The sequence below is a fragment of the Megalops cyprinoides genome, chromosome 2 (assembly GCF_013368585.1).
Source record: "Megalops cyprinoides isolate fMegCyp1 chromosome 2, fMegCyp1.pri, whole genome shotgun sequence".
Lineage (NCBI taxonomy): Eukaryota > Metazoa > Chordata > Actinopteri > Elopiformes > Megalopidae > Megalops > Megalops cyprinoides.
The window spans coordinates 18,382,784-18,408,351 of record NC_050584.1 but is presented as its reverse complement, the minus strand read 5'-3'; the positions used below and the strand labels follow the sequence as shown (position 1 = coordinate 18,408,351).

General features: G+C 48.7%; 1 protein-coding gene across 1 annotated transcript in view; it reads left to right on the top strand.

Moving 5' to 3' along the window:
- chd7 (chromodomain helicase DNA binding protein 7) overlaps positions 1-25,568 on the top strand; it is a 65,544-nt gene that overhangs the window by 21,523 nt on the left and 18,453 nt on the right. The window contains exons 3-15 of the mRNA XM_036522547.1: positions 12,121-12,512; positions 18,191-18,326; positions 19,499-19,636; positions 19,769-19,834; positions 20,637-20,692; positions 21,789-21,903; positions 22,544-22,627; positions 22,831-22,968; positions 23,075-23,196; positions 23,500-23,743; positions 24,165-24,341; positions 24,478-24,621; positions 25,131-25,404. Coding sequence (XP_036378440.1) covers positions 12,121-12,512; positions 18,191-18,326; positions 19,499-19,636; positions 19,769-19,834; positions 20,637-20,692; positions 21,789-21,903; positions 22,544-22,627; positions 22,831-22,968; positions 23,075-23,196; positions 23,500-23,743; positions 24,165-24,341; positions 24,478-24,621; positions 25,131-25,404 — 2,086 coding nt within the window. The remainder of the gene's footprint in view (positions 1-12,120; positions 12,513-18,190; positions 18,327-19,498; positions 19,637-19,768; positions 19,835-20,636; positions 20,693-21,788; positions 21,904-22,543; positions 22,628-22,830; positions 22,969-23,074; positions 23,197-23,499; positions 23,744-24,164; positions 24,342-24,477; positions 24,622-25,130; positions 25,405-25,568) is intronic.

Below are 25,568 nucleotides of genomic sequence, written 5' to 3'. Positions count from 1 at the left end.
GAAGCGTGTTTTTTTTTTTTTTTTTCTACAGCGTGTTACAGCAGTTCTCAAACTGGGTTATATGTGTTTCATTGACACTCTTCCCCCCCCCCGAGTGCTGCTCTGTGACCTGACCCATTTTTATCCCCCCAGGCCATTGGAGTGTAGCATTAGGGGCAGGTTTAGGAGCAAAGCTCCTGGCCATGCTATAGATTTCCACATTCTGCTTTTAATGTACAATGCAAGCGAGGGCCCCCCATTACCTCTGGCTAGAGGGAACGCTTGAATGCCGAACATGCGTTTGGCCTTATTAGTGTGGGATATGTGTTTTGTCCCAGGACTGTTGGAACCTCGGGGGACTGATTCAGATGGGGAATCCCCTCCCCCCCTTTGTACCCTCCCCCCCATCAGCAAAACAAAAGGACTGTATGCCGCCTTGTAAAGAGGAGATTATGAGATCGGCACTTGAGTCTTTGTGCCCTTCGGCCAACAAGTGGCTTTGTTTGAAAAGATGGATTTGAGATGGTACAAGTGGCATTGGTGTGCAACATTGTTCCGGTGACTCCTGCACCTCAGGTGTTGATTTGCGGGTGAGAGGTGGGGGTTGGCAGGCAGTGGCATTTATGACATTCATTTGTCTTTCTCCCAGGATCTGGCTGGAGCCAGTTTTCACTGTTTTGCATAAAAATAAAAGGAGCCTTATAGCATGCTGGTTCAGGGGGACCAATGCCTAGTTTCCACTCACTACATTCGAGTGCTGCTAAACCAGACCGTGCTGCTTAGGTGAACCTAGTAATGGTGCTTTGTCTTTCAGCTGCCTTTCCCCTACTTGGTGCTGTGCACACCAGAAATACCTTATCCAGACTTTCATGATCATTATTGCGCCTGATACATGTAAAAAAAAAAAGTTTGCTTAGGCCCAGATCCTATCTTCACATTTTATGAAGTCACTCAAGAGGCCCACTGTGGTTTGACTGCAAAGCATGTAGTATGTGTAAAATACACCAGGATTAAGCTTGTTGTGTTTGAATGGAAAGTTAGGCCTAAGTGTTGGGTTTTAAGTTGGATAGGCAGTTTTGTCCAGCGTAGTGAGAGTTTGGATTCTCTGAGGACCTGTCCACATGAAGACAGTAATGTGCATGTGTGAGAGAGCGGGGGTGTCCGCGGTCCCGCATGGGTGAGAGAGCGGGGGTGTCCGCAGTCCCGCATGGGTGAGAGAGCGGGGGTGTCCGCGGTCCCGCATGGGTGAGAGAGCGGGGGTGTCCGCAGTCCCGCATGGGTGAGAGAGCGGGGGTGTCCGCAGTCCCGCATGGGTGAGAGAGCTGGGGGGTGTCCGCGGTCCCGCATGGGTGAGAGAGAGGGGGTGTCCGCAGTCCCGCATGGGTGAGAGAGCGGGGGTGTCCGCAGTCCCGCATGGGTGAGAGAGCAGGGGGGTGTCCGTGGTCCGGCATGCTTTGCATTTGCAATCAGTACAGGCTGGATGCTTGGTACCCTGACAGAGGGAAGGCCCGTTTCGGGTGAGGACTGCGTTTTGTATGGCCGCCCTGAAGGGGGAGCGTTAGGAAACCAGTTACAGTTACAAGACTTTGACCCTCCTTTGGATACAGTCTGAAAACACCCCCTCCAACGTTTGTGCTAACGTGGCATAGGTGCCACAGAAATCCCAGTTTCTTAAAAATAGTCAAATCAAGTGAAATGGCACCGCTCACTGTCCGCTGTCATTTTGGGCTTCAGTAGGCACCATCCTTCATGCTTTCACTTCAGCACCAAATGAGACACAACCCTTAAACTACCTACATTTAAATGCGTTTAACATTGTCAGTGCGACTATGGCTATAGTGAGTCGGACCACATTTAAATTGACAGTAGTATTGGAGTTTAATGAAGATTATTGATATTTACATTTGTCACGGGGCATAATTTTACCACCAGTATGGTTTATGTGTTTCCTTCACCATATATCTTTAGTGTTTGCATTACTATGGCAAATAGGCTACCCCAGGTCCAGTTGGGTGCACCTTTTGGGGGGGGGGGGTGTCAGTGACACCAGAATGTTCCTCTAGTCGCCATGGGATTGTAAGAGTCGCGCGGTCACTTTTCTGGGAGAGCTTCGCTAGTTAAAACAGGTGGCCTGTTGATACTGTAAACACACAGGTGTATGTACCAACACAGAGCTGCGGTGAGAGCGCTTACTCCCGTCGACCCGAAGGGTGTCGGTGTGTACAGAGCCGAGATGTGGCAGGGATGCAGCTTGAAGGTGTTCAGAGAGAGTAAGGCGTTTTTACCCAGCCGTCCCCGAAGCAGAGTGCACACATTTCAGTTTCAGCCTTGATTTAGGTTACCTGTGTTTCTGTAGTTATATATTATAAGCTATAACTTGTTAGTCAAGCCAGACACTCCAAAATTGTACATCCTCTTAAATCTGTAAGTGTGCGGTACCTGTGAGTGGTGATCGGGCTTACGAGATACGAGTAGATTTCAAGCAGTTTTTAAATTTTCTCAGATTCCTCGTCAGAGTGAGGTTTCACGAGCCTTAAGGGGACCGGCCAATGAACAGCTAAGGCGAAAATAAACATTAAGCAGCATATTCTATGCAAACGAGAAACTGCTGTTTGCCGTAGAAGCGCAGCCAAAGGCACAGCGCTTTCAGGTAATAAGGATGCAGCGCAAAATGTGGGATCGTTGTGCCGAGAACGCACGCTAGGCTAGCACCACCGGCCAGCGACCGGCACCGCACTGCTCCGCCGAAGCCGCGACTCGGCGCCATTGCCCAATTTCAGACCACGTTCAGAGCGTTGGTTCCGACTTTGACTCCGCAGTACCCCGGCCGCGTGTTGTGCCTGGGCGTAAGGCTGGAATTGGAGCAGGGCATGACGGGAGTGGAGGGAGGGGGGAGGGGTTTCCGCAGGCTGTGACCTATGCTTCAAGGGTAGCATCCAGACAAGTTTTTGAGTCGACTTCAAAGGAGACCTAATGCCGGGCCTCCCCCGCGTCCCTCGGTTGTGCACGGGGTTTGAAAACCTCGCACGCAGAGACTGCGCACACGCTGGCACCGCACACGCGAACACGGGCGTTCAGACCGGGGAAAATCTGTTAAAAAAGATCACTTACCACTACCAAAGCAAAGCTACTTTACCTTTCCTTTGACAGGACTAATATTTCAAACATCATTAGACTGGCTGGGGAACATTGAAACACGTCCGTTTTAAAATGGTCCAGTATTTAGAAGTGGAAGACAGATGAGAAAAGAGCACCCTTAAGCTACACAAAGCACCTTAACATATAAGCTTCAGTGTGCTGTAAGCTCTTTACTGTCCTGAACAGGGGGAGCGCTTTCAAACTTGCGGTGCTGAAATCACATTCTGTATGTACAGTCAAGTGTAGAGAGAGAATATTTTTGGGTACGTGACTGAGGCTCTGTGCTTGATCCTCATGGCTCCAGCTAATGGTCTGGGAGTCCGGGTAGACCAGGTGGTGTTGTGAGTGTGCGTACCCACCAGGCTTCTTCACGCTACCTCATATCATACGGGATCAGAGGGAGTGGGATGAACTCGTGCAGCTTCAGTGCTTGAAGTTCTTCTGCATCAGGGCTGCGTTGTGCTTTTCCACAGCTTTGATATCCCAGCATTCTATGGCTCCCAAGGTTGAATACTCAAGCAGCCGAGCCCCCACATTAACACCCGAAGCTCGGTGTGAAACGGCGGTTCTTCTCACGTAAATGATGGCTCACTGCGAAGGCACCCGCACTTTCCAGCAGGAAAATTAATTATATCAATGGTCTGTCAATCTGTTAATTTATGCCGGCCTTTTTAGACTCCTTCATGAATATTGAGAAGACACATTGAGGATTTTTTTCATTATTCATTTCTGGTTAGTCAACAAGCATTTTAATACAGATCTGAGTCATCAATTAGTAGTCTAGTTGAATAATCGGTGTCATACGTAGTTGGGTTGTTGAACCTTTTAGGTGGAGGGATTGTCATTTAAAAACAAGCGCTTTCAGATAGTTTTGGAAGCATATTTGCAAATGGTACAAAGGTATTGCTTTGGTTTGGCCGTTATTGAGGTCAATAAAAATGTAGTGAATGTAATCATGCCATATAAATCCTTATCAGCCACCATTTGCTGCCACAAGGTGCACTACGAAGCCTCAGTGATATCAATTTGCCATACTTTTATGCTGCATGAGACCACTGTGGACAGGTCTGTAAACTCTGGGACCAAAAGACCAGTCTGGGCATCATCCACAGGGCGACTTGAACCCCTTCAGCCAACACGCTTTCCTCTTCAGCGTATTTACCGGGCCGTTCAGCAATGATGAATTTTCCCCCGTCTTCCTGTAATTTTCACGTACAGAGACGCCGAGATATCAGTTACAAATTAAGCCTAATTTACACCCCCAAATCATTTGGTGACACCACCTTCTGTTTTTTTTTTTTGCTTTTGGATGGGGGATGTCATCGCCCCTTCATTTGCAGCATTGCGCTCCTCTGCATTACAGACAGGCTGACATTGAGCAACCTTGCACTTCCCAGCCTGCTCTGCCTCTCGCGTTTTCATTAACTTTGAAGCCGCCGCTCGCGCCGTGGGACCGTTGCCACGGCGCTCTGACCGCTCGCCCCGGCGAGGTGATGCCAGAGTGAGAGAGAGAGAGAGAGAACCAGCTGCGCTTGTTTTTTTTTTTTTTTTATATCACGTCCGGAGTGTTGCTGAGGTCATTGTTTCGGCGCATAACTCCATATCTACAGATTCCGCAATCCCCTATTAGCGCGGACCTAATACCGTTTTTATCTAAGCCCTGCTTAGGAAGTCCCAAATTAGCCCTAATCAGACTTGGGAGACCACACCCACCGTGCGTGTACGCGACAGCGGGAGCGGAGCGCGGCCCGGCCGTCTCTAATGTCTCTAATGAGACACATCCGTGCCCCCGCTTCCCTGGGAATGTTGTTCTTTGCAGCTCATCAGGGGCTGCGATCAGGGGGCCAGACTGGGTGTAGTTGCGGCGGGAGGAAGGCCGCTGTAGGTGTGTGCGCGCAGCGGCCCCTCCCTCCCCCGGGCGGGGGCGGTGCGGCAGTATCTGCCCGGCAGGTCCCCTGTGGCCGGGCCGGGCCGGGCCTGGCCCCCTCTCCCTCCCTCCCTCCCCGCCAGGCGGCACGGAGCCACGGAGCTGCAGCCTCGGCCTGCCCTGCGCACTCCCTGCGCTGGCTCCCTCCCGCATGACCTCATCTGCTAGGTTTTATCTGTTAGAGTGGCAGCTAAAGTGTGGAAATGAATGGACTAGGTTTTTTTCTGTGCGTGTGTGTGTGTGTGTGTGTGTGTGTGTCGTGTGTGTATGTATGTATATGTGTGCGTGTGTGTATGTATGTGTGTGTGTGTGCGTGTGGAGGAGTGAGTGCTCCCCACAGCTGTCAGTGTGTTACCCTGGCCTGTTTTCGGCCGGCGTTTTTCCGTGACCAGCGCGCTGTTGACTTAGCATTAGCCTCGGTCGAGGTGTGCACGGTGGCCGCTGTTTTTGTGGCGTGGGCGTTTCCTCCCCCCTTCCGTGACCAGCGCACTGTTGATTTAGCATTAGCTCCGGACGAGGCGTGCGCGCTGTTTGGCACCAGCTGCAAAGCTGACATTTCCATGTGCCGCTGCAAATTTGCATGATACCATGTGATGACCTGACTTACTGCATGAATGCTATCAGCGTAAGGCCGTAGCTCCGAACTGACGCCGGCGAACGGCCCTCCGTTTGGGAACGGGGCGGCGGCCGCGCCTCCTCTCATGAGCTGTAAATGAAAGCGCCTCTCCCGGCCAAAATGCGGAGGAAGGTGAGCTCGTCCGCTGCATAGGCGTGGGGGATGTTAGCCCCCGCTAACCTGTTCATTTTACACTCCTGCTGCCTGTGGTGCTGACACAGGTAACTGTGCCAGGGAGTTTTTTATGTGGCAATAAACCATTCATAGTTTACTTGCAGGACCAGTACTTTTTCCAATAAAAAAGGGGCAAAATTATTTGGTTGAATGGCCAGTTCATTTTTTGCCGTCCTTTACTCTGCACTTTTCCTCCCTACGTACTATTAAAAATAATAACTTTATGCAGTAAATCCGAAATTAAATAATTAAATCGAAAGAGTCGTCTTCGTTCCTTTGACCTCGGGCATGATTTTGAAGCGCAGCTAATGAAAGTGTCGTGAACTTGTCCGAGACGCAGGCTTTTTTAGCTGCCGTTTCTCATTCGGTTGCATTGTTTGCATGCTTCCATGTCAGCCCTTCCGAAAATTAGTCAGACACAGTTTTTTGCGTTTCACGTTTTCTCGAAAAGACATTATTGCATCAGCAAACTTGCCAAATTGAGGAGCGTAACGGCATGGCTGCATAGCCAGTTATCACACGACTGGTCCCACCCCCAGTGAGGAGCAGAGCCTCCAGCTTCATTAAACATGTGCTGTGTACCTTTATAGCAAGCTGTACGTGCAATACTCACATGCCACTGCTCCAGTGTACTTCAGGCAGAAGTCATATGTAGTTCCCTTGGTTCTGTGATTCTGACTATGAGAAGTAGGGGCCTTAGAGCTGTGATGTGGCCTCTTGGTTTTAGGTTTAAACAGATGTTTTTCCCCACTGGAAGACGTATCGTTATAACATTGTAATTTTATTCCTGTTTTCTTACTGTGTCCGCATACATAGTGTGACAGTAAGCACTGTGTATTTGTTCAAAGGTGTTTGATGAAATAAGATTTCTCTTGGTGGAGCAAATGCATTCAGACATTATGTGAGCAAGCTCCAAAGTGCACCCCTATCTGAAGTGTTCTGATGAATCTCATGCCTAACACTGAGGTACCCTTGATCACAAAAGAACATCTGGGGAAATTCCAGAAGAAAAAAAAACTCAATCTGTTCGTAACTGTTGCTTGCCGCTGAACGGGACCGTCGAGAAAGCTTTCAGAAGTTATGAAGACACAACAAGTGTGACGTTTCTGTCACTTTCAATTCAGCCTGAATCTTCTCGCACTAAATCATCATTTCGGAAACTCCTTGCGCTGTCTGGTCTTCCCAGTGAAATAATGTCCTCAGCAGTTGTGTTTAAAATGTGCTCATTACCTCCTGTTTTGTGGCCTCGCAGAGAAAGGGCATGTAATTGGCGGGTGAGTTCTGTAGTTGCGCGGCAGAAATATCGAAATTATAATGTGAAATCAGAAATATTCGGTGTACCAGCTCTCCACTTCCTCACTGCGTGCGGCCTTCAGGCTGATGTGATGCCCTCAAAAATCAGCTCTTTAAATCAAACTCAAGATGATCACCCCAGGAAATGAGGGCTACTGAATGTTTTAAACCATCATGTGCATTGTTGAGCACATTGCCATTGGTGTCACAGTGTGGCCAAAACACTTGCAGGTTAATGGTTGACTGACAACAGTAAACTATCCTAAATCAAACAAAAGTAATTTGGGTGCAGGTTCAGTGTTATGAGCCGAGAATGTCTGTAATCGATTTTCGGTGTAAATCTGTTGTGAATGCTCGCTTTTCTGTTTGGAGATACTACTTATAGTCTTTTCAACTGAAATCCATTCATTTAGAAGTCAAATTGTGCGTCCTGCAGAAAGCTGCACTGAATACTGCCCAACGAAGTGTTACTCTACCAAATACTTACTGGACAACTAAATTGTTATATTGATTTATTTGTAATTTTTTTTCCTGTTCCTGCACGTTCACAGGTTTTGATTGTTGGAGAGACATACTGATAGTTCCTGGAGGAAGTTTCTAAAAAAACTTTAAGGGTCTTGAGTGTTGATGAATGACCAGACACTGAGTGGAAGTCAGGGTCAAACACAACATAAACAGCAGTGTTTTTTTTTTTTTTTCTTGTTTTGTTTTTATGGCTTCTCTGGAACACAGAGAGGAAATTAAGAGGTTTTCACAATGATAGCCCTTCTCCAAATTGCAGTGTTTCTGCGGCCACTCGCAGACAGAGCGGTGGAAGCTTCTTTGCCTGTGCTCCCCTGCCATCCGCAAGCCTCTGTCCCGCGCAGCCTAGAAGGAGGTCGGCCGATAGCAACAGCGAGGGCCCTCCGTCCCCGTGGCCGCCCGTGCGGGGCTGGGGCGGGGGGCGCGGGGGTCACCATTTTGGACAGCTCGGTGGAAGTGGAGCCGCTCGCGAGCCTTGTTATCGGCCAGCGTTTCAGGCCAGAGCGAGTGCGGGGGGGGGGGGGGGGGGGGGGGGTTGTTATGCAAAGCTGTTGAACCACATGATTCGCTGCGCTTCATCCGCTCACAAAACCTTAGACTCGGCGGCGACAGAGTGACTACAACAGATGGAAAAACAAGGCGGTGTTTTCACTGAAAGCAAAAGGTTTTTTTTTTTCTGCGCAACAAGCGCTGCTCATTGAGCTAAATTCGGGTGAGATTCATAAAGAAACGGGTGATTGGAAGGGGTTCCTGTGGCGGGTTCCTCGTGGAGAGGGGCCGAGAGGAGTAGCCCTGAGCAGAGGTGCCGGGTCCCGGTCTTGCTCATTCTCCTCCCCCCCCCCCTCCATCTGCTCCGTGTGGGGAGCTGTGCAGCACGAAGGCTCCTCTGAGAGCACTGGCTTACTAATTAGAATATTTAGGAGATTACAGAATGAATATTTTGCCTGTTAACTAGCATGTGAAATCCCCACCCCACCCCCCTCCCCACCCCGCCACCAACCCTCAGAGAAATGAAACCTTAACTAGAATCTCAAATGCTAGAACACTGCTGTCACATTAGAAATGCGGGTGGGTGTCTGGCAGTGGGCATGTTGTCATTGATGTCATTGATTATGGAGAGGCAAGGCGAGGGGACGTTTCTGTGCTGGAGGAATTAGCATCCCGGCCGCCATTCAGACACAGAATATCAACCATTTCAAATGTGTTGTTCCACTTACAAAGAGCCTGCCATTGTTTTGCTTCAAAGTACACCCAATTGTCTAAATAGCTGTTTACAGGAAACATGTATTGTACGCCACAATGATGTGGTTTTCAAAAGGTTACATTTAAAGTTAACGCCAGCCAATAAGATGAAAGAACTTACTACTAAAGTGAACATCAGGTCTTTTGCATGTGACTTTTTTTCTTTTTTCTTTTTTTTGAATCTACTTCCTTTAGTTTCGATCTATGGCAGAGTAACTAGCAGATCTCAGTCAAAATAGAGAAGTTTTTTTTTTTTTTTAAGAATTAGAGAGAAAAAGAATTAGAGAACACAAGTGTGTTGGAGAGAATTTGCTGATGGGCATAAGTGCCTTATATTTTTTTTAAAGTATAGATATAATTTATTAGTGTCATAATGCCCTGTCCCCATCTGCTACTGGGATTGAGGACAGCTGGACGGGCAGCACATCTGCCAGCACATTTTCTGGCAGTTTGTCAGCGCCGTGTCTGCCGCAGCGTAGCGTGGAATAGAGCCACGGGCAGCGGCGAGATTAATGCCGGCCTCTCTGTGCTCACTCTTTAAGTACAAGTCACTATTCTGTTCTAGCCACTGGAAGGACCTGAAACTGTGACCTTACCCCTCTTCCGGAACGAAATGAGAACTACGCAGTAATCATCTGAAACCGGCAATGACGTGTTGTAGAATAATCCCTGCCCCTCCCCACCCCGTTTCTTTGCATTCTGTGTTTTGTATAATTTCTTTGCACTGTATTATGTATATATCGCTACAGCATCCCCCTGGAGAGGGGAACGATCATGTACCGGTGCAGCCGCAGCTTAGCCTAATGGTACAATTCATCACTGCAGAGTGAGCGTTATTGTTAATTGTTTTGTAAACACTCGGAAGTGCGGTGCCCATCCTCCGTCGCGAAGAAGGAAAACCGGCAGCGGCGGGCGCGTGTGCGTTCTCTCCGCGGCGCTTCCGCCTATTTCACCGTGCATGGCTTCATGCCTCAGATGGTGACCTAGCGCAGGGTGCCTTTATTGTGGCGGAGGAGCCGAAGTGAAGGGGGGGGAGTTGAACGAGTCGAGGAAATGGAGTGCTTTAATATTCAGTCTCATCGCGGCGTGCGACCAATCGCAGGAGCGCAACTCCTTCCCCAGAAGTAGTTCTAAATTAAATTTGTGCTGAACAAGGTGTTTTAGAACGCAGGGCTTTTTAATAAATTATACATGAGTAAGATCAAACATTGTAATTAGATTTACTGACCGTTTTCTCGTGTGTGTTCAGGTTTTACAGCATAGGGAAAATGTCACCTTTTTCTCCCCCCTTTATAAAGAATGGAAGAGCATTTTTTTTTTTTTTCCCTCCAGTTCAATCTCTGAGCAGCTGCTACACTCATGGACATATTGCGCGGTAGGCTCCGTTCAGACGGAGTTAGCTGCAATTCAAACAGATGGTTTAAAAAAGTACAAGGGCTTGTGTTGTCTCACAGGAGAGCTTCAAGTTTCCCTGTAGTGAAAGCATGTGGTTTCTACAGACTGATTTCACAACAGATACTGGTTATGCAAGGTAGCGTAGAGTATTGTCTCACGCGCGGCGTCGTTTGTCGTCCTTTTATTTTACAGAAAAGCCTTGGTTTCCGTCCCTGCAACTTGACTGCCTTCTTGTGCCCCACCACTCCACTCTTTGCAGCAGGTTGCTTTTTTAGAGAGAGAGGGAGGGGGAGAGAGAGAGGGAGGGGGAGAGAGAGAGGGGGAGAGAGAGAGAGAGCAGGCTTGGTGCGTGCGGGAGGGTAACCTGCCCACCTCCTCTGGATGAATGGCGCATTTGAATATGTCAGGATCCCGCTGTGACGGTGTCCTCACTGCGGCGGCTCACCTCAGCCCGAACGCCCTCGCGTTTGTCATGTTTCATCAGGCGGGCCCCGCCGCCCGCGATGCCGCTCAAAGTCATTAGCCGTCCCCCTGCGCTGACGAGGGCCACGGCAGGGTTCGACTCGGACGGGGCGGGGGCGGGGGCGGAGGCGTCATCTCCGGGGCGGCCGGATGTCAGAATGAGAAAGGCGTAGCCCCGCGCATGAGCGGAAGTGCTGCAGACATGGCCAAACCTTTTTTTTTTTTTTTTTTTTTGGTCTCTTGGTGGACATTTTTTCGTGGCGTAACCCAGTGTGTGATTGAGACTGAATGTGCCGGCGCACTCTGAAATTTACTGGTGAGATGTGAATTACACACTGAAGATGAGACACTCTGCATAGAAAGACGCCACGGCATCTGCCCCTGAATGTGCGCGGTGCGTTATGCAGAGCTTAGATACGGCTCAGCTTAGCGTGCTGAATGCTTCATGGTACCGCAGAATGTGGACACACCGCGGCCTGCACGGAGACGCTCTTCAAAGAGCTGCCCTGGAAGCTGAGCCTCCTGAAGCTCGGCGTGTGTCATAAAAAGCCCATATTGTCTGAATTTTATCTTCAGAAGCTTAGTTCGTGCACTTTGAAAGAGGCCGTTGCTTGTAAACCGAGCAAGTTCCTTCACACCAGATGTTAAACTACCAGAGCTGACCCCAACTCACCATACCTTGGAATATGTGTTTGTAAGCCAGCCATCTCAGTAGTATGTTTTCTTATTTGGATAGGACTAAATCCAGCTAATGCTGTAGATACAGAAGCCTTTGCATTTAATTGCTTAATGTCACTGAAAATTTGGCATGATCCCAAAAGCACCTAGCTTCCTGTCAGTGAACGGCTTGAAATCAAGCAAGTGATCAATTTATTTTGACTCCCACAGTGGTGTTTTGTTATAGACAAGACCTGATTTTCTGGAACTTCCATTAGAAGGGCTTTGTCAGTCTGCGTGTAGTTCTGTTAATTCAGAGTGAGTTCTCTGTGCCTTTGTGAACTTCACGTTGTGCATTGCAAGGCCAGTCAGTTATGCAGAGTGCACTGGAAAGAGTTGACTGATACCCTGCTAACTATATATTTGTAAATGGTAAACTAACTATTCTTTACTCTCTTAAAAGTTTGAAAATCTGTTTAAAATGGCACCACACTTGCATAAGTCTAAGTCCCCAGAAGCATCGTGTCATGAAATTTGTCACAGTTTACCACTCACACTGACAACACTTCAAACCAAGATAGGGGCTTTCCCTGTCCAATTCGGTGATGGACTCCGAAACATGACTTTGGTTTTGAAAAACGGAAATTTTTGAATTACTATTCCAGACTCATCTTTATTCTAAAACGTACATTTCCCCCTCTTTGTCCCCTTGCAGCCTCCTCCATCAGATCCATCCATCGAGATGCCAGTATCTGACAAGCCTCAAGCGGCAGGCCCGGACGCCCAGTCACTCAACTGTGAAGACCAGCAGGCGGAGGGGGAACAGAAGCCAAAAAAGAAGAAGAAGAAGAAGGCGAAGGCTTGCCTGGAGGAGGGCAAGAGCGAGGCCGCGGGGGAGAGCGTGGAGGACGGCCAGGGCCCCCTGAGGAGCCCCACAGAGGAGCCGTCCTCAGAGGAGAAGAAGAAGAAGAAGAAGCCAAAAGAGAAGAAGGAGCCCAAGGAGCCCAAGACTCCCAAAACGCCCAAGACGCCCAAAACCCCGAAAGAGCCCAAGGAGAAGAAACCGAAGGCCACCACTCCCAAGGCCAAGAGCGCCAAGAAGCCCAGGTATGTGGGACAGAGCATGCTTGCTATTGGGAGATGCAGCCTCCTGATTCTGCTGTTTCACACATGTGAATATTCCTTAAATTAAAATCATTCATTTGAATGGAGGGTGAAGTGAGTGGAATCTGGATTAAAGGAAATGTATAGGCAATATTAAGTAGTTTCCCTGTGGTTTCATTTATGTAGCACTCAGTATTTTACAAAAGCTCTGGAATGTTTTTCCTTCAGATTATCTTAGAGCACTGCTATTTATCAAAATGCTTGTGAAAAAAACATTGAAAGACATGTCACATTTATTTGGTAGCTAGGCCTAAAGAGACGAGAGAAGAAAGCATAATGAATGTGATTTCGGTTGTGATGTGAGACAGCAGTTCCTTGATGAAGTTAAGAAATCATTTGAGCTCTTACACTATTTTTCTTCTTTATTTCTGCTTTTGCAGAAAGCGAACATACTCAAGCGACCACTTTTTCCTCATGCAGTTCAAATTTGAAAATTTGAAAATGGCCGTCCTTTCTAAGCCAATTTAACCCCTTGTTCTTCCTCTGTGATTATGCAAAACAGTCAGTGAGCACGTCCTTTTTTATTAACGTAACATGAGCTGGCTGAGGAATGTGGCAGCCCCAACCCCCCCACCCCAACACCCCCAAGGCCTTCCAGCCCTTGTCAGTCCACCTCTGACAGGCCTTTATCTTGCTGAGCAAACGCTGGGCCAAGCCAAGCATTCAGCACTGTCTGCTGCGCACCTCAAAAGCACCTTTTGAGGGGGGAAAACACTGCCCAGCCCAGACGTTGAGCACAACGGTGCTCTTGAGTTGGTCTGGCTCTTCAGGAAAATATTTTAGGCCCAGTTTGACTACCACTTCAGTGCAAATGGGCAGTGACTGGCTGCCTGGTTTGTAGGGTTAGCGTGGGATTGGAGGGGCCTTGTGTGCAGATTCATCTCACCTGTATGGAAGTAGATTCAGAGACGAGACAGTGGGTGACGGATTCCGATGGTCAGGTGCTTAGTGGACGGGCCGTGTTGCCCAGCACGTCTTGGTGGATACCTTGTTTGGGCATTCTCGAATGTGCGAACCGTGGGCAGATGTTCGTCGTCATCGAATTTGAGCAAATCCTTCCAAGAGGCCTTTAAAAAAAATTCTCAGCCATCTGATGTTAATTTGACATTTCCCTTGACTTTTAAAAATGGAAGCTCATCCCGGTGATTGAGTCTCCCTGCTACTGGCAGGGAGAAGGCAGGGGCTCAGCATACAGAAACTTGGAAGGGAATATTAATTGGTACCAGATCACATGCAAATGGAAAATGCAGCCCTCTATTTCTGTGGGAACCCCGGTGAGCTGTTCCCTAGTTTTCATTAGGCACGGCGATATGAGCCTCAGAAGCTGTACTCAAGAGCATTTCCTGTTTTCTGGTAGCACCAAAAGCCCTTGCTGGACAAAAACCGTTGCACCTGGAATTGGCACCAGTCATAAGCCGCTTCTGTTTGGTGGCGTTATGAAACCGTACCCAAAGGTATGAAACTGCAAAAATGCGTCAGGGAGCGCCAGGCCGGTTGTAGATGTGACGCACGGCAGCCTCATTACACTGGGAAGTCCGACATTGTCGTGAACCTCCGCTTTCGTCGTTCGCGGTCGGGGGGAGGGGGGGGGGGGGGTGCTCGGTGTGTGTGAGGTGGAAGAGGCGGGGACGCTGCTGCGCGCTGGCCCCTGGGCTCCGGCCCCTGGGCTCCATCTCCCGCCCTGCTGAGCGAGCGAGCGCATCGGCAGCTGCAGGTGGGAGCAATAGGGGCGGGATGCTTTTGATCGTCTCCTGGCGCCGGGGCGAGCTGGATGGGCCGCGCGGGGTGTAGACCTTTGCACCGCTGCTTCTGGTAGTCCACCTGCTCGTTCGGTTTAAAATCATTTCCCCGACACACAGGGAAAACATGAGAAGGGTATGTAGGTGCACATGCAAAAAAATTAAACTGAAAAAAAATGCGCAGGCTTACATAATCTGGTGTGGGGGGGGGATATTGTATCCTTTTAAATGGAAAGGAGTCCAACTCAGTATGGAGAGGACTGATGCAGTGGTCTCACTTGGAGTAAATAAGTTTGAGTTGACTCCATCATGGACGGTTAGAATTGAAATGTCAGCTCAAGTTTCACTCTTTTTTTTTCAGTTTAGCAAAAAATCACTGGCCACAATGAGTAACTGTCAGCAATATCCTGTTGCAGGCAACAGAATAAAGGCATATCTGTAACATTAAACTGCAAAGAGCGAGTGGTTGGTAAAACCTTGAGCAATGCTGGGCAGCAGTAAGAGGTGTTCATGTTTGTTTTCTCCCTGGATTGGCACTTTTCACGACGGACTTGAAGGGCTGGGGGGGTTTTTGTGAAGCTCAGAAGCACAGCCTCAAAGGAAGGTATAATGAATTTATTTTCTGATGTATTAGGCTGTCAAACCTACGCCAGGATCCCAGGAGGTCTGAGTTTAGAGCACGCAGATTGCTATATGGCAAGTTTTGTACTCTTTGATTTCTTTGAAATGGATTCCTTTTAGGCGCGCGGAGAAGATGTCAGGGAGAGTGACATCTTCAAAATACGAGGCGCGGCGTCTCCGAGCCGGCAGGGGAGCAGATTGTCCTAGGGAGGTCCCCCTTCCCTTCCGGCGGGGCCTTTTTTTTTGCCCTGCCGTTGAAAGGCCCGTTGGAAGAAGCGGGCGCCCGCGGTGGTTTTTCGCGTTTGATTTATTTTCCCGGCTGCGGCGGCGGGATTTGTTTGGAGAAGTGTGACTACAGTCCGAGGCTTGCGGGGCTGTGCGGATCAGACCTCCTGCCTGAGATTCAGGTAATAGACTTTCCTTGTCAGTGGGTAATTGAGTGGTTCCGCCATGTGCGTGACCTTGCTGTGAAATACAACACGGCACACCAGTCTCCTCCCTCCCACGCATGGGGGGTGGGGGAGAAACACCCGCATTCGCCAATATAGAGAATTTTGTCAGTCGATGGGAGGCACTTCCGTTCCTTTATCACGCCGGTCGGTGCCGTGGCGCCCCTTCTGACGGTGCGGAAGCCACGCCGGTGGGTCCAGCTGGACACAGCAGTGGGGATTGTGGCGTGGCGTGGTGTGCGAAGAAGGCTGGGAGCAGGGAGCGGCCGCAGAGCGTAAACGGGGGCCGACGGCAGGCCCGGTGCTGAGCGGCTCTGGCACAGAACCCAGCTGTAGAACTGAAGGTGACTCATCCTGTCAGTGACGGCAGGTGTTCTATTAACCCGGAGCCCCCCACCCCCCCCCGTATATCAGCGCCGCCTCTGCCTCTGGACTCTCACCAGGGAAGGAGCTGCAACATCTTCAGCGGCGATGCCTCCTGTAACGCGGGGCAACGGCCAGCCCTCGCCCCCGTTCTCCCTCCACCATTTCCTCTCGCTCATGAATTCACCCAACCCCCCCTCCCCCCCACCCTCCGCCTCAGAGCAGCCTGTGCTGTTTGGTGACCGGTTTTCCACTACTGGTGTCCCGGGGAATCTGGCGTGGGGGGTGTGTGTTTACTAATCTGATTTGTTAACTTCTGATGGCTGGCTAATCTAATGAAAGCTATATAAACCACCATGAAAGCTGTGTTAAAGCTGCAAGATCATATTTACAGTGTTCAAAAATACACAGCAGGATGGATGGGGAAACTTACTCTCCGTTTTTGGTCATTGCCCATGTGCGTTAGCCTGATGTTTTGATATTCCCTTGAGGTCTCGAGGCATTTAAAGGCAGTATCTATATCATGTGAATCCTTCAAGATTACCATAAAATACTACACATACTCTAAGCAGTCAGAGAGGATTTGATTGGTAATGGGGCCTTTTGTCATGTTCACATAAGCCACTATGCTTGGGATTATCTTTACTCCCTCACTGTTGATACTGAAGGCAAAAAAGCTTGTAATCTTATTGCAATTCACCGGGTGCAAACACTGAACAGTATCTTGGAGATTCCTTTGTAGCGAGGAAGAGACAGCCAGCCTATATTTTCTTGTCATTTCCCACCATATCGATATTTTATTATGCAGTCTGAGTGAGGCTTTCCACCAGACATTAAATCTGTTTCTCATAGCTCCTAGCAGTTGAGCCCGTGCCTTGGGTCCGCTAAATTCAACAGCACACAGCAGTCTAGGATTTATAGAGGTCAGCAATCAAAAGCAATTTGGTCATCTTGAAGCAGGCCCTTGCTCACTTGCTTCTTTATAAACTTGCCCTTTTTTATTTCTACAATACTAAGTTGTTTTTTTTTATCTTGTTTTTTGTTTGGGGAGGGGGTGTAGGTCTGTTTAGCAGTGATTGGATAAAAAAGAAACCCACAGAATGCTGTAGTGCAGGTGTTGAGTGTTTGAAAGATGATTGAGGGAAGCAGATGGCTTTAGTCAGTGGCATCCAGCCAAAAGAGCAGGTGCTGGTCATGTGACCGCTGGTTACCAGGGTAATCTGATTGCTCTTGGCGTGTAGATGAAAGGGAAGGGGCCCAGCGCTGAGCTCCTGCATTGTATAATTTGTGGCAGTAAGAGCGGAAATAAATGCTGGAAGTGGAGCCTCATGGTAGGGGTGGCTTCCAGCCATGTGTGGTGTAAACTCAGTCAGATGAGAGGGAATACAGTGTAGCCCTGTTTGCGCTTGCTCCCTTTTGCCTTTTTTTTTTTTTTTCCCCCCTCTCCTTTGTTAACTCTGACCGATGGTATACAACCATCGGTAGGTAAACAAATTAGGTTGAGAACGTAGGCATAGGCTAAAGATTAAACACTTGAAACAGGTTTGTTTCAACACAGTGTTCAGGGTTTTTTTTTTTTTTTTTTTGAAGGTGGCTGTTATGGTTGCTCCGCTTGTGAAATCTACAGAAACGCAGAACCTTCATAGATGGCAAAGAGGTGGAGTTTGTAGGCATTTGCAGAAAAATCAGTTTAAGGCACCTTGAACTCACACAGCTTTTGTTGTTTGTCCACCGAACCCTTCTGGCCAGGGCTGTCCCTGGTTAGTGCGCAGATCCGCCTTCCTACCCTTCACCACGGCCTGTAGCCCCTCCCTCTCACTGCGTCCTATAGGTCTCGGTGTGTGCGTCCAATCCTTAAAAACCTGAGGGAGGGAGAGCTGGGAAGAACCAGGCCCCTCCTGTGTAAGATCAGGCGTATGCTTTATGCACTGCAGACCTTTCCATTGGTAATTTGACTTTACCTGATGAAACCATCTCGGCTGTTTGCACTATGGGATAAATATTTGTTACTTGTTTTTTTCCCTCCTCCTATGAAGAATCGTGTGTATTTATTGTGCTTCCCCCCGCGGTGGCATTAATCACGGTATTGTATTGCACCACAATCGAAAACCTTTCATTGTGGGGGGGGGGGTTGTCTTGTTACAGATGGTCAGCTGAAGACCCGTTTCCTGCTCGGATATTTTAGATAAGCAGACACGCTCGTTTTTCTCTGATCATTAGCGTTTCCCGGTCATGGGAAAGGCAGAGGTTTCCTTGAAATGGCTTCCACCGAAAGTTAATGTTGGTGTGCCGTATCGGCCTGCCGAGACGAAAAAAAGCCTCAGCGTTTCAGGAAGCTTGACCCCGAGGAAGTACGCGGTTGACAGTGAGCGTTTGCGCCCCACAATCGCACACGAAATGGGTTACATTAGCGCTCATCAATCACTTCTTCCCCGTTCCTTTTCCGCAGCGTTAAGAAGGCTGACACAGAAACAAGCACTACAAAGAAGAAAGAAGTGAAACGTAAGCGGGAATCCTCTGACAATTCGGACGCCGAAAAAACGCCCCCTGCTTCACCGGAGGAGGAGGATGATCTGGGCGTTCAGGTAAAGATAGTCCATCATTCCGGCCGCGGGGAATACGGCGGGGGTGACAGAACTGGGTTAGCGCACCGTTACCTGTTACTTTGGCGGACTCCAGGTGCGGTGAAGGCACTCTGTCACGGCCACCTCTGGGATTAGCCCGGGCTGGGCCGCGCAGATAGGTGCATTTGCATGGGAAATCTGCATCTAATTGGGACAAGGAACGCCAACTTTGCATGCAGAGGTGGTCTAGTCCCCGCTGACAGAATCCAGGCTACACAGATGCTTATGTTATGCATAGGATTATTTTTGCACACTTTGCACTATGCCTGCATAATGGAGTGCATTTCACGTGACATTTCATTTATTAGATGTGAAACTGCTAACATGTATTTACAAAGCCTAAATAGTATGATTTTTCTGTCCTTTTGGGGCCATTGATATGTGTACATGGATGAAATGCCTGAAATCTGTTGTGCTTGCTGCAGACTGGAGAATGCGGTGATGTTAAGGTTGAAAGGGCAAAGCAGTAAACAATGGTTGAATTGTGTGTGGTTGCTTATGCATCTCAAAATGTTACCGTCAAAGCGATGGCTTAGGCCTTTTTTCAGTTTCTGCATCTGATGAAACAGGTCTTCATATTCAGTTAGAGGATGTACTTCCTTCCTTTTTCTCTACATGTTTATGCAATGCCCATCCTCAGAAGAAAACACACAAACCCCAACTGATCTCATCTCCCTCAGTGCAGAAAGGCTGCTGAATCTTGCCCTGGTGAAATCAAGCACGTGGAGGTTTATCGCCGCACTTGACGACCTGCGCATTTATTGTTCTGTTCCAAGCACAATAAGAGCAATACGGCCTTTCAGCATGTGGTAGCAGTTACACAATTATCGAGAAAGTCCACATGACCCAGGGTTTTGACATACAGTAATTGCCCCATTTCCCTACTATGAACGTACTTGACAAATACAATTTTTATATAGTTTTAACCCACGCAATTTGCATTAACCTCTCTTCTGGAGAAAAGCTTTTTTTTTTTTTTTTTTTTTACCTGACAAGATGTCAGCATGCTACTCGAGGGCATTTTCCTAACGCTGTCTCCTGCAGAGCGGCACCCTTTTTCCCCCTCCTTCCGGGAGTCTCCAGCCTCTTTTTTTAAAAAATTTTTTTTAACGCGTGATAACCTGTCATTGCAGAAGAGGCGCTCCAGCCGGCAGGTCAAGAGGAAACGCTACACCGAGGACCTGGAGTTCAGGATCTCGGACGACGAGGCCGAGGACGCCGAGGCCGGCGGGCAGAAGTCCCCGTCAAACGCCTCTCAGTCTGAGCAGCAGGTCAGCCCCCACCCCCCACCCCCCACCGTCGCCCGCCGTGACAGACACCTCCTCGGCTCTGACGCCTGGGCCCAGAGAGAGCAGGGGGATGCTAACGGTGTGTGCGTGTGTGTGTGTGTGTGTGTCTGCCAGGAGGCTCCCGACGCCGAGGGCCCCGTCGTGGAGAAGATCATGGGCATGCGCATGGGAAAGAAGGAGGTGAGAACGCCACTCTACGCTGTTTACACATTTCAGTTTCGGTCTGAGTGGCCTGCGACCGCACTTAGAGGCGAGCGGGAAGTTGCCTGCACAGAGCTCCGTGGGTGAGAAACGCTGAATCCCGCCCGAGGTTTGTATAGTAAAAGTCGAGGAGGTAATTAGAGCTGCTTTTTTTGCCCTGAGAAAAGAAGGCATTGTTCATGTATTGATTGACAGCTGACGACGTGAGCGTGTGGAGCGGGCGGGCCGCGAAGGCCGCACGTGCGCGCGAGCATCTTTCATTTCCACCCCCTCCATACACAAACAGGGCTCGCTTACATGTTCCTCCTCTGAGAAAATCCTCCCAAAAGTCAGTCCAGAACGAGCCCGGCCAAAAATAATACTTGCGGCTTTTAGTAGTGCAGCTGCAAATTGGCTGCTGCCTGAGGAAATGGTACGTTTGGCGTCTGCTTAACACTGTGGTTTTGGCGAGACGCCAAGATTCGGGTCAGGTTATTGTGAATGGAGCCGCGTGTGGTTGAGGAGGAGTTAAAATGATTCATGACTCAGTCGGCGCGGAGCGGAGTGGTGGGGATTGATCGTGTTGTTTTTTTTTTTTTTTTTTTGTCGAGGTATTACAGTCGAGTGAAAATTCCTCGCCTAAAGCGGGATGCCGTGCACTTGTTCCAAGGCTCACGCGTGGAATGGGGAGACGGTGTGAGCCGCCGCGGCCTTGAGGGAGGCGGCTGCGGGTTTGAGCGGCAGTGACAGATGGCGCTTTTCCAAACCCAGGCCTCTGAAAAACGTGCTTGTTTTGTTGCAGGTGGAGTCCGGGGAAGAAGTGGAAGTCGAAGAATTCTACGTGAAATTCAAGAATTTGTGAGTGCTCCACACTTGATTTGCGGCGTGTAATGAAATTTTCCCCCGTCGGACGCAAAGTGATTTATGATTACACAAAGAATTACGGGGAAATTAAATGTGAAACTTCATTCGGGGGGAGTGGCCTCCGCTCTGAATAAACAAGACTGATTAAATGTTATTTAATTTGCCTTTGAAAAGAAATTCCATGTTCTTTATGGAAACGGCAGCATGGCGATATTCGCAAGAACTTCAAAGGCTAAGTAAGATGTAAAGATGCCGCTTTCAATTCAGGCTTTCATTGATTGCACTCTCATCTAGGTTTTATGTCTTCGAATCCCAGCAATCGATTCCCCCTCCCCTTCAGCTGGTACATGCGTGTCCACAGCCTGAGTGCTGAGCTGTCTACGTCACGCTTCTTAGTGCCATTTCTTACACGTAAATTGAATTTTGAAAACGTAAACAACTACAAAAAATGCGAATGCAGTCCGTTCTACTTGGACCACAAATGCTTTATTTTTAAAAAAGCTTTGTGGTGCAACACTTTCCATTTTAGAGACCGTGTGTTAATTAATGAATGTCCAAATACGGAGGTGTGTTGGAAGGTGCCGCTGAGTGGAATTAGGTGGGCTCAGGGCAGTGCCATTAATGTGGGGGGAGGCCTGCTACTTCAGACCTGATGGTGCAGCCAGTGCCCATGCTTTTGACAGCCAGCCACATGCATGCACATTGTGTAACCTTGCCTTGCTTTATAAGTTGACATGTCTGGAATGATGCTCCTGTGCTGGCTTGATTTGCAATATGAAATGTGTGACTTCAGAATATTAACATTGATCAGAATTCAGGTTTGTTGTATTTTTGCCACAAATCGGTTAACCCTCCTGACATAACATTTACAACCCAGCTACAAAAAAAGCATCCATGATTTTTCCAGTTAACACCTTGAGTCCTAGTAGCACAGCATGTGGCTCTTAGATTTACCTGTCTATAATCGGGCACTTATAGGAACGGTCAGGGGTCAGTGGTCTCGTTCCCGAATGTGCGGTGAGGGGTAATGAAGCACACTCTGAAGGCCTGTCCCCCCCCATCCCCCCCACACCCCCCACACCCCCCACAGCTCCTATCTGCACTGTCGCTGGGCAGACCTGGAGGAGCTGGAGAAGGACAAGAGGATTCACCAGAAGATCAAGAGGTTCAAGGCCAAGCAGTCTCTCAATACGTTCCTCTCAGAGGTGAGCTCATGCCCTTCACCCTGCCCTTCCCTCCCCAGCCTGCGTCTCCCCGCCGCCACGGAAGGAGAGATGTTCCGCCCAGATATGCGTTTTAATAATGGCGTTCATCTGTCTCGCTGGCATGACGCTACACGCCCGTCTCGGCACGGCCTGGAAATGTTAAGCAACAAATTACATGCAAGTCTGTCATTTCGTACAGGCATTAAGAGATTGCGTTAAACATTTAACGGTATTAAAATACAGACTTGACGTCTGATCAAATTAACATTCCATTAGATTATATTGTCCAAAATTGGAGGCAGTCCTTGCTAATTTCCACATTGCGCACCGCACATTGAGGAATACCAAGCAACCGAAACGCATCGCATTTGAAAAGCCCCTTTGATTGCTCATTAGTGGATTGTAATTTCACACTTCATTTAAATTATTCTTAAACATTCTATCACAGCAAATAGGGTTTTGCACAATAATTAAGAGGCCTGGTTCACAAAGCCCGAGGAATTTGCTTTCCTCATGGGGAGTAATCCTGCTGAATTGTAACACTTTAATTAATGTGATTTGGGCTTTACTCTCATAAATTCTTCCAGAAATATGAAGGGGAAAAAAAAACCCGAAACGATCAGTCTCTGTGGTGTTTCAGATTGATGATGAGCCCTTCAACCCAGACTACGTGGAAGTGGATCGGATTCTGGATGTGTCAGAGAGCACCGATGACAATGGAGAGGTAGTCTTTCAGTAAAATGTCATGGGGTTTTATGTGTGTATCACAAAGAATTTTTTTAAAATTAATTATTCAGCATTAAAGGAAAGTTTATAAAGGGGCCTTCCTGCTGCTTCATGTTTTTTTTGGTGTTTTTTTTTTTTCTGGCCCTCTTTTCTCCCACCTGGTAATCTTTTTTTTTTCTTTTTCTTTTTTTTTGCTCACAGCCTGTCTGTCACTATCTGGTGAAGTGGTGTTCCCTGCCCTATGAGGACAGCACTTGGGAGCTGAAGGCGGACATCGACCCGGCCAAAATCGAAGAATTTGAGAAGCTCATGGCCCGAGAGCCTGAGCTTAAGCGAGTGGTAAGAACTGGCACGGTTCTGCGTTTTTCTTTTAATATGGGGGGAAAAGGCCGTGTTCTTGCGGTCACCAGGAAACCACTAATGGGAATTGTTTTATTTGAAACAGGAGCGACCTCCTGCATGCGACTGGCAGAAATCCGAGAGTTCCAGGGAATATAAAAATGGCAATGCACTCAGGGAATACCAGCTGGAGGGAGTCAATTGGCTGCTCTTCAACTGGTACAACACGTATGTATAAAATTAGCTTTAAGCACTATCGAGCTGCACACCGTGCTCTTTCTCACTCCGAATGCAGAGCGTGTATAAATGTTGCTAAAGTGATTTCATTGATTCTTCACAGCTTAATTGCCGCTGCTTAATGCGTTTTTATAGCAGGTATCGTAGAAAGAATTCGCAGTTTTAACTCGAGGGAATACCGGGCCCATTCTAAGTCTCTTTTCACAGCATTTTAATTTTTTATGTGCCCTAACCAGAACTGCTCTTCAGCTGCCAGGTTTAATTTTATTTCTCTACATTGTTTGTGTTTTTTAGACGCAACTGCATATTGGCAGATGAAATGGGTCTGGGGAAAACTATCCAGTCCATCACATTCCTCTATGAGATATTCTTGAAGGACATCCACGGTCCCTTCCTGGTGATCGCACCGCTGTCTACCATTCCGAACTGGGAGAGGGAGTTCCGCACGTGGACCGAGCTGAACGTGGTGGTGTACCACGGCAGCCAAGCCAGCCGCAGGACCATCCAGGCCTACGAGATGAACTTCAGGGATGCGCAGGTACGGATGCGCGCACGCTGGGGTTCGAAGAGGGCGTGCCAACTGAGCTAACGTCCTAACGCCTCAGTGTCATCTGTTTCAATGGCCGTTGCTCATGCGCTGTGTTATGAGCCGTTTTTAGAACGTCTTTCCTTTCAGAGTGGCCTTTCTTTCCTTTCCTCTGTATTGTGTAAAACCCTTGTTTTTAGTCACTGCTGTGACTAAAGTGATAATGGTTAGCCAGAAAATCCAACGCATATACAAAGTATCTTGAACTCCAAACCGGTGTCCTTGTGGCTGGTGGGAAATAAATGTTTGAGTTTCGATCCCGGTATCCGGGTTTATGTAAATATTTATGTTTTTAGTTCAGTAGTTTGAAGTCTGCTGTCTAAGGCCTTTGAATGATTTTTTTTTTTTGGTGGAAAAATGCCATTCCCCTCAGGGCCGTATGATAAAGGGAGCCTACAAATTCCACGCTGTCATCACCACTTTCGAAATGATACTGACCGACTGCCCGGAGCTACGCAGCATCCAGTGGCGGTGCGTCGTCATCGACGAGGCCCACCGGCTCAAGAACAGGAACTGCAAGCTGCTGGAGGGACTCAAAATGATGGACATGGTTGGTGTTGCCCTGCGCGTTCGGGACCGGAATAAACAGGCGCGAGCGCGTGACGGCGTCGCCGGCGTGGGCGTCGAGCCTGCTTTAATGCTCCTTCCCCCTTGTCTTTTTTTTTTTTTTTTTTGGTCTCCCACAGGAACACAAGGTTCTCCTCACCGGAACGCCGCTCCAGAACACAGTGGAGGAGCTCTTCAGCCTGCTCAATTTCCTGGAGCCGGAGAGGTTCCCCTCGGAATCCACCTTCATGCAGGAGTTCGGAGATTTGAAAACCGAAGAACAGGTACCGCTGGGATCAATTTTGCTTTCACAGCCTCACATTATCGCTGCCGAGTTTTTTTTTTTTTCCCCCTACTTACAGTAAAGCGTAATGAATTTAAAGGGCTCTAAAGCACTCTGATTTAGACCTATTTCGCCAGTCTTTTTTTTCCATGGCTAAAAGGTTGAAATTTAACCGTTTTGTTTCTATGAGTAGCTTTAGATGGCTTCAGAGGTGATGCTGGAGGAAGAGGAACAGATAGCCAGGTGCAGAGAAGGAAGGTTAAGCAGGTGAAAGGAAGGTAGTGAGTGCGATTGCATTGACAGAGAAGTGTTCCACGTGATCACTGTGACAAGCGCAGAGATATCTACACCTCACTTAAGATGTTAAGTGTATTTATGTTGCCAATAAGTGGATGGCAGTGGCACTGTGGCTGTTTGCCGTTTTGTAATTCAAGTGGAACAATAACCCAGGGGGTCTCGCCCTGGGGGACCCGGGAGCACGAGGGACCTAACGATACACGTGTCGCGCAGGTGCAAAAACTGCAAGGCATCCTGAAGCCCATGATGCTGAGACGGCTGAAGGAGGACGTGGAAAAGAACCTGGCGCCCAAAGAGGAGACCATCATCGAGGTGGAGCTCACCAACATCCAGAAGAAGTACTACCGGGCCATTCTGGAGAAGAACTTCGCCTTCCTGGCCAAAGGAGGCCCCGGGGGCGGCGGCGGAGGGAACGCCAACGTGCCCAACTTGCTGAACACTATGATGGAGCTGAGGAAGTGCTGTAATCACCCTTACCTTATTAACGGTGAGTGGCAGGGAGAGGGCTCTGACAGTAATGAGACAGCACAATCTGACTTCACCGGAGATTTTTACAGGCGCAGCTGGAAAGGAGCACATCGCTGGCCCTCGCTCGACCGAGCTCTGTCTTCTCATTATTTTAGTTCTTTCTCAGGAGCTCTGGACAGTGGC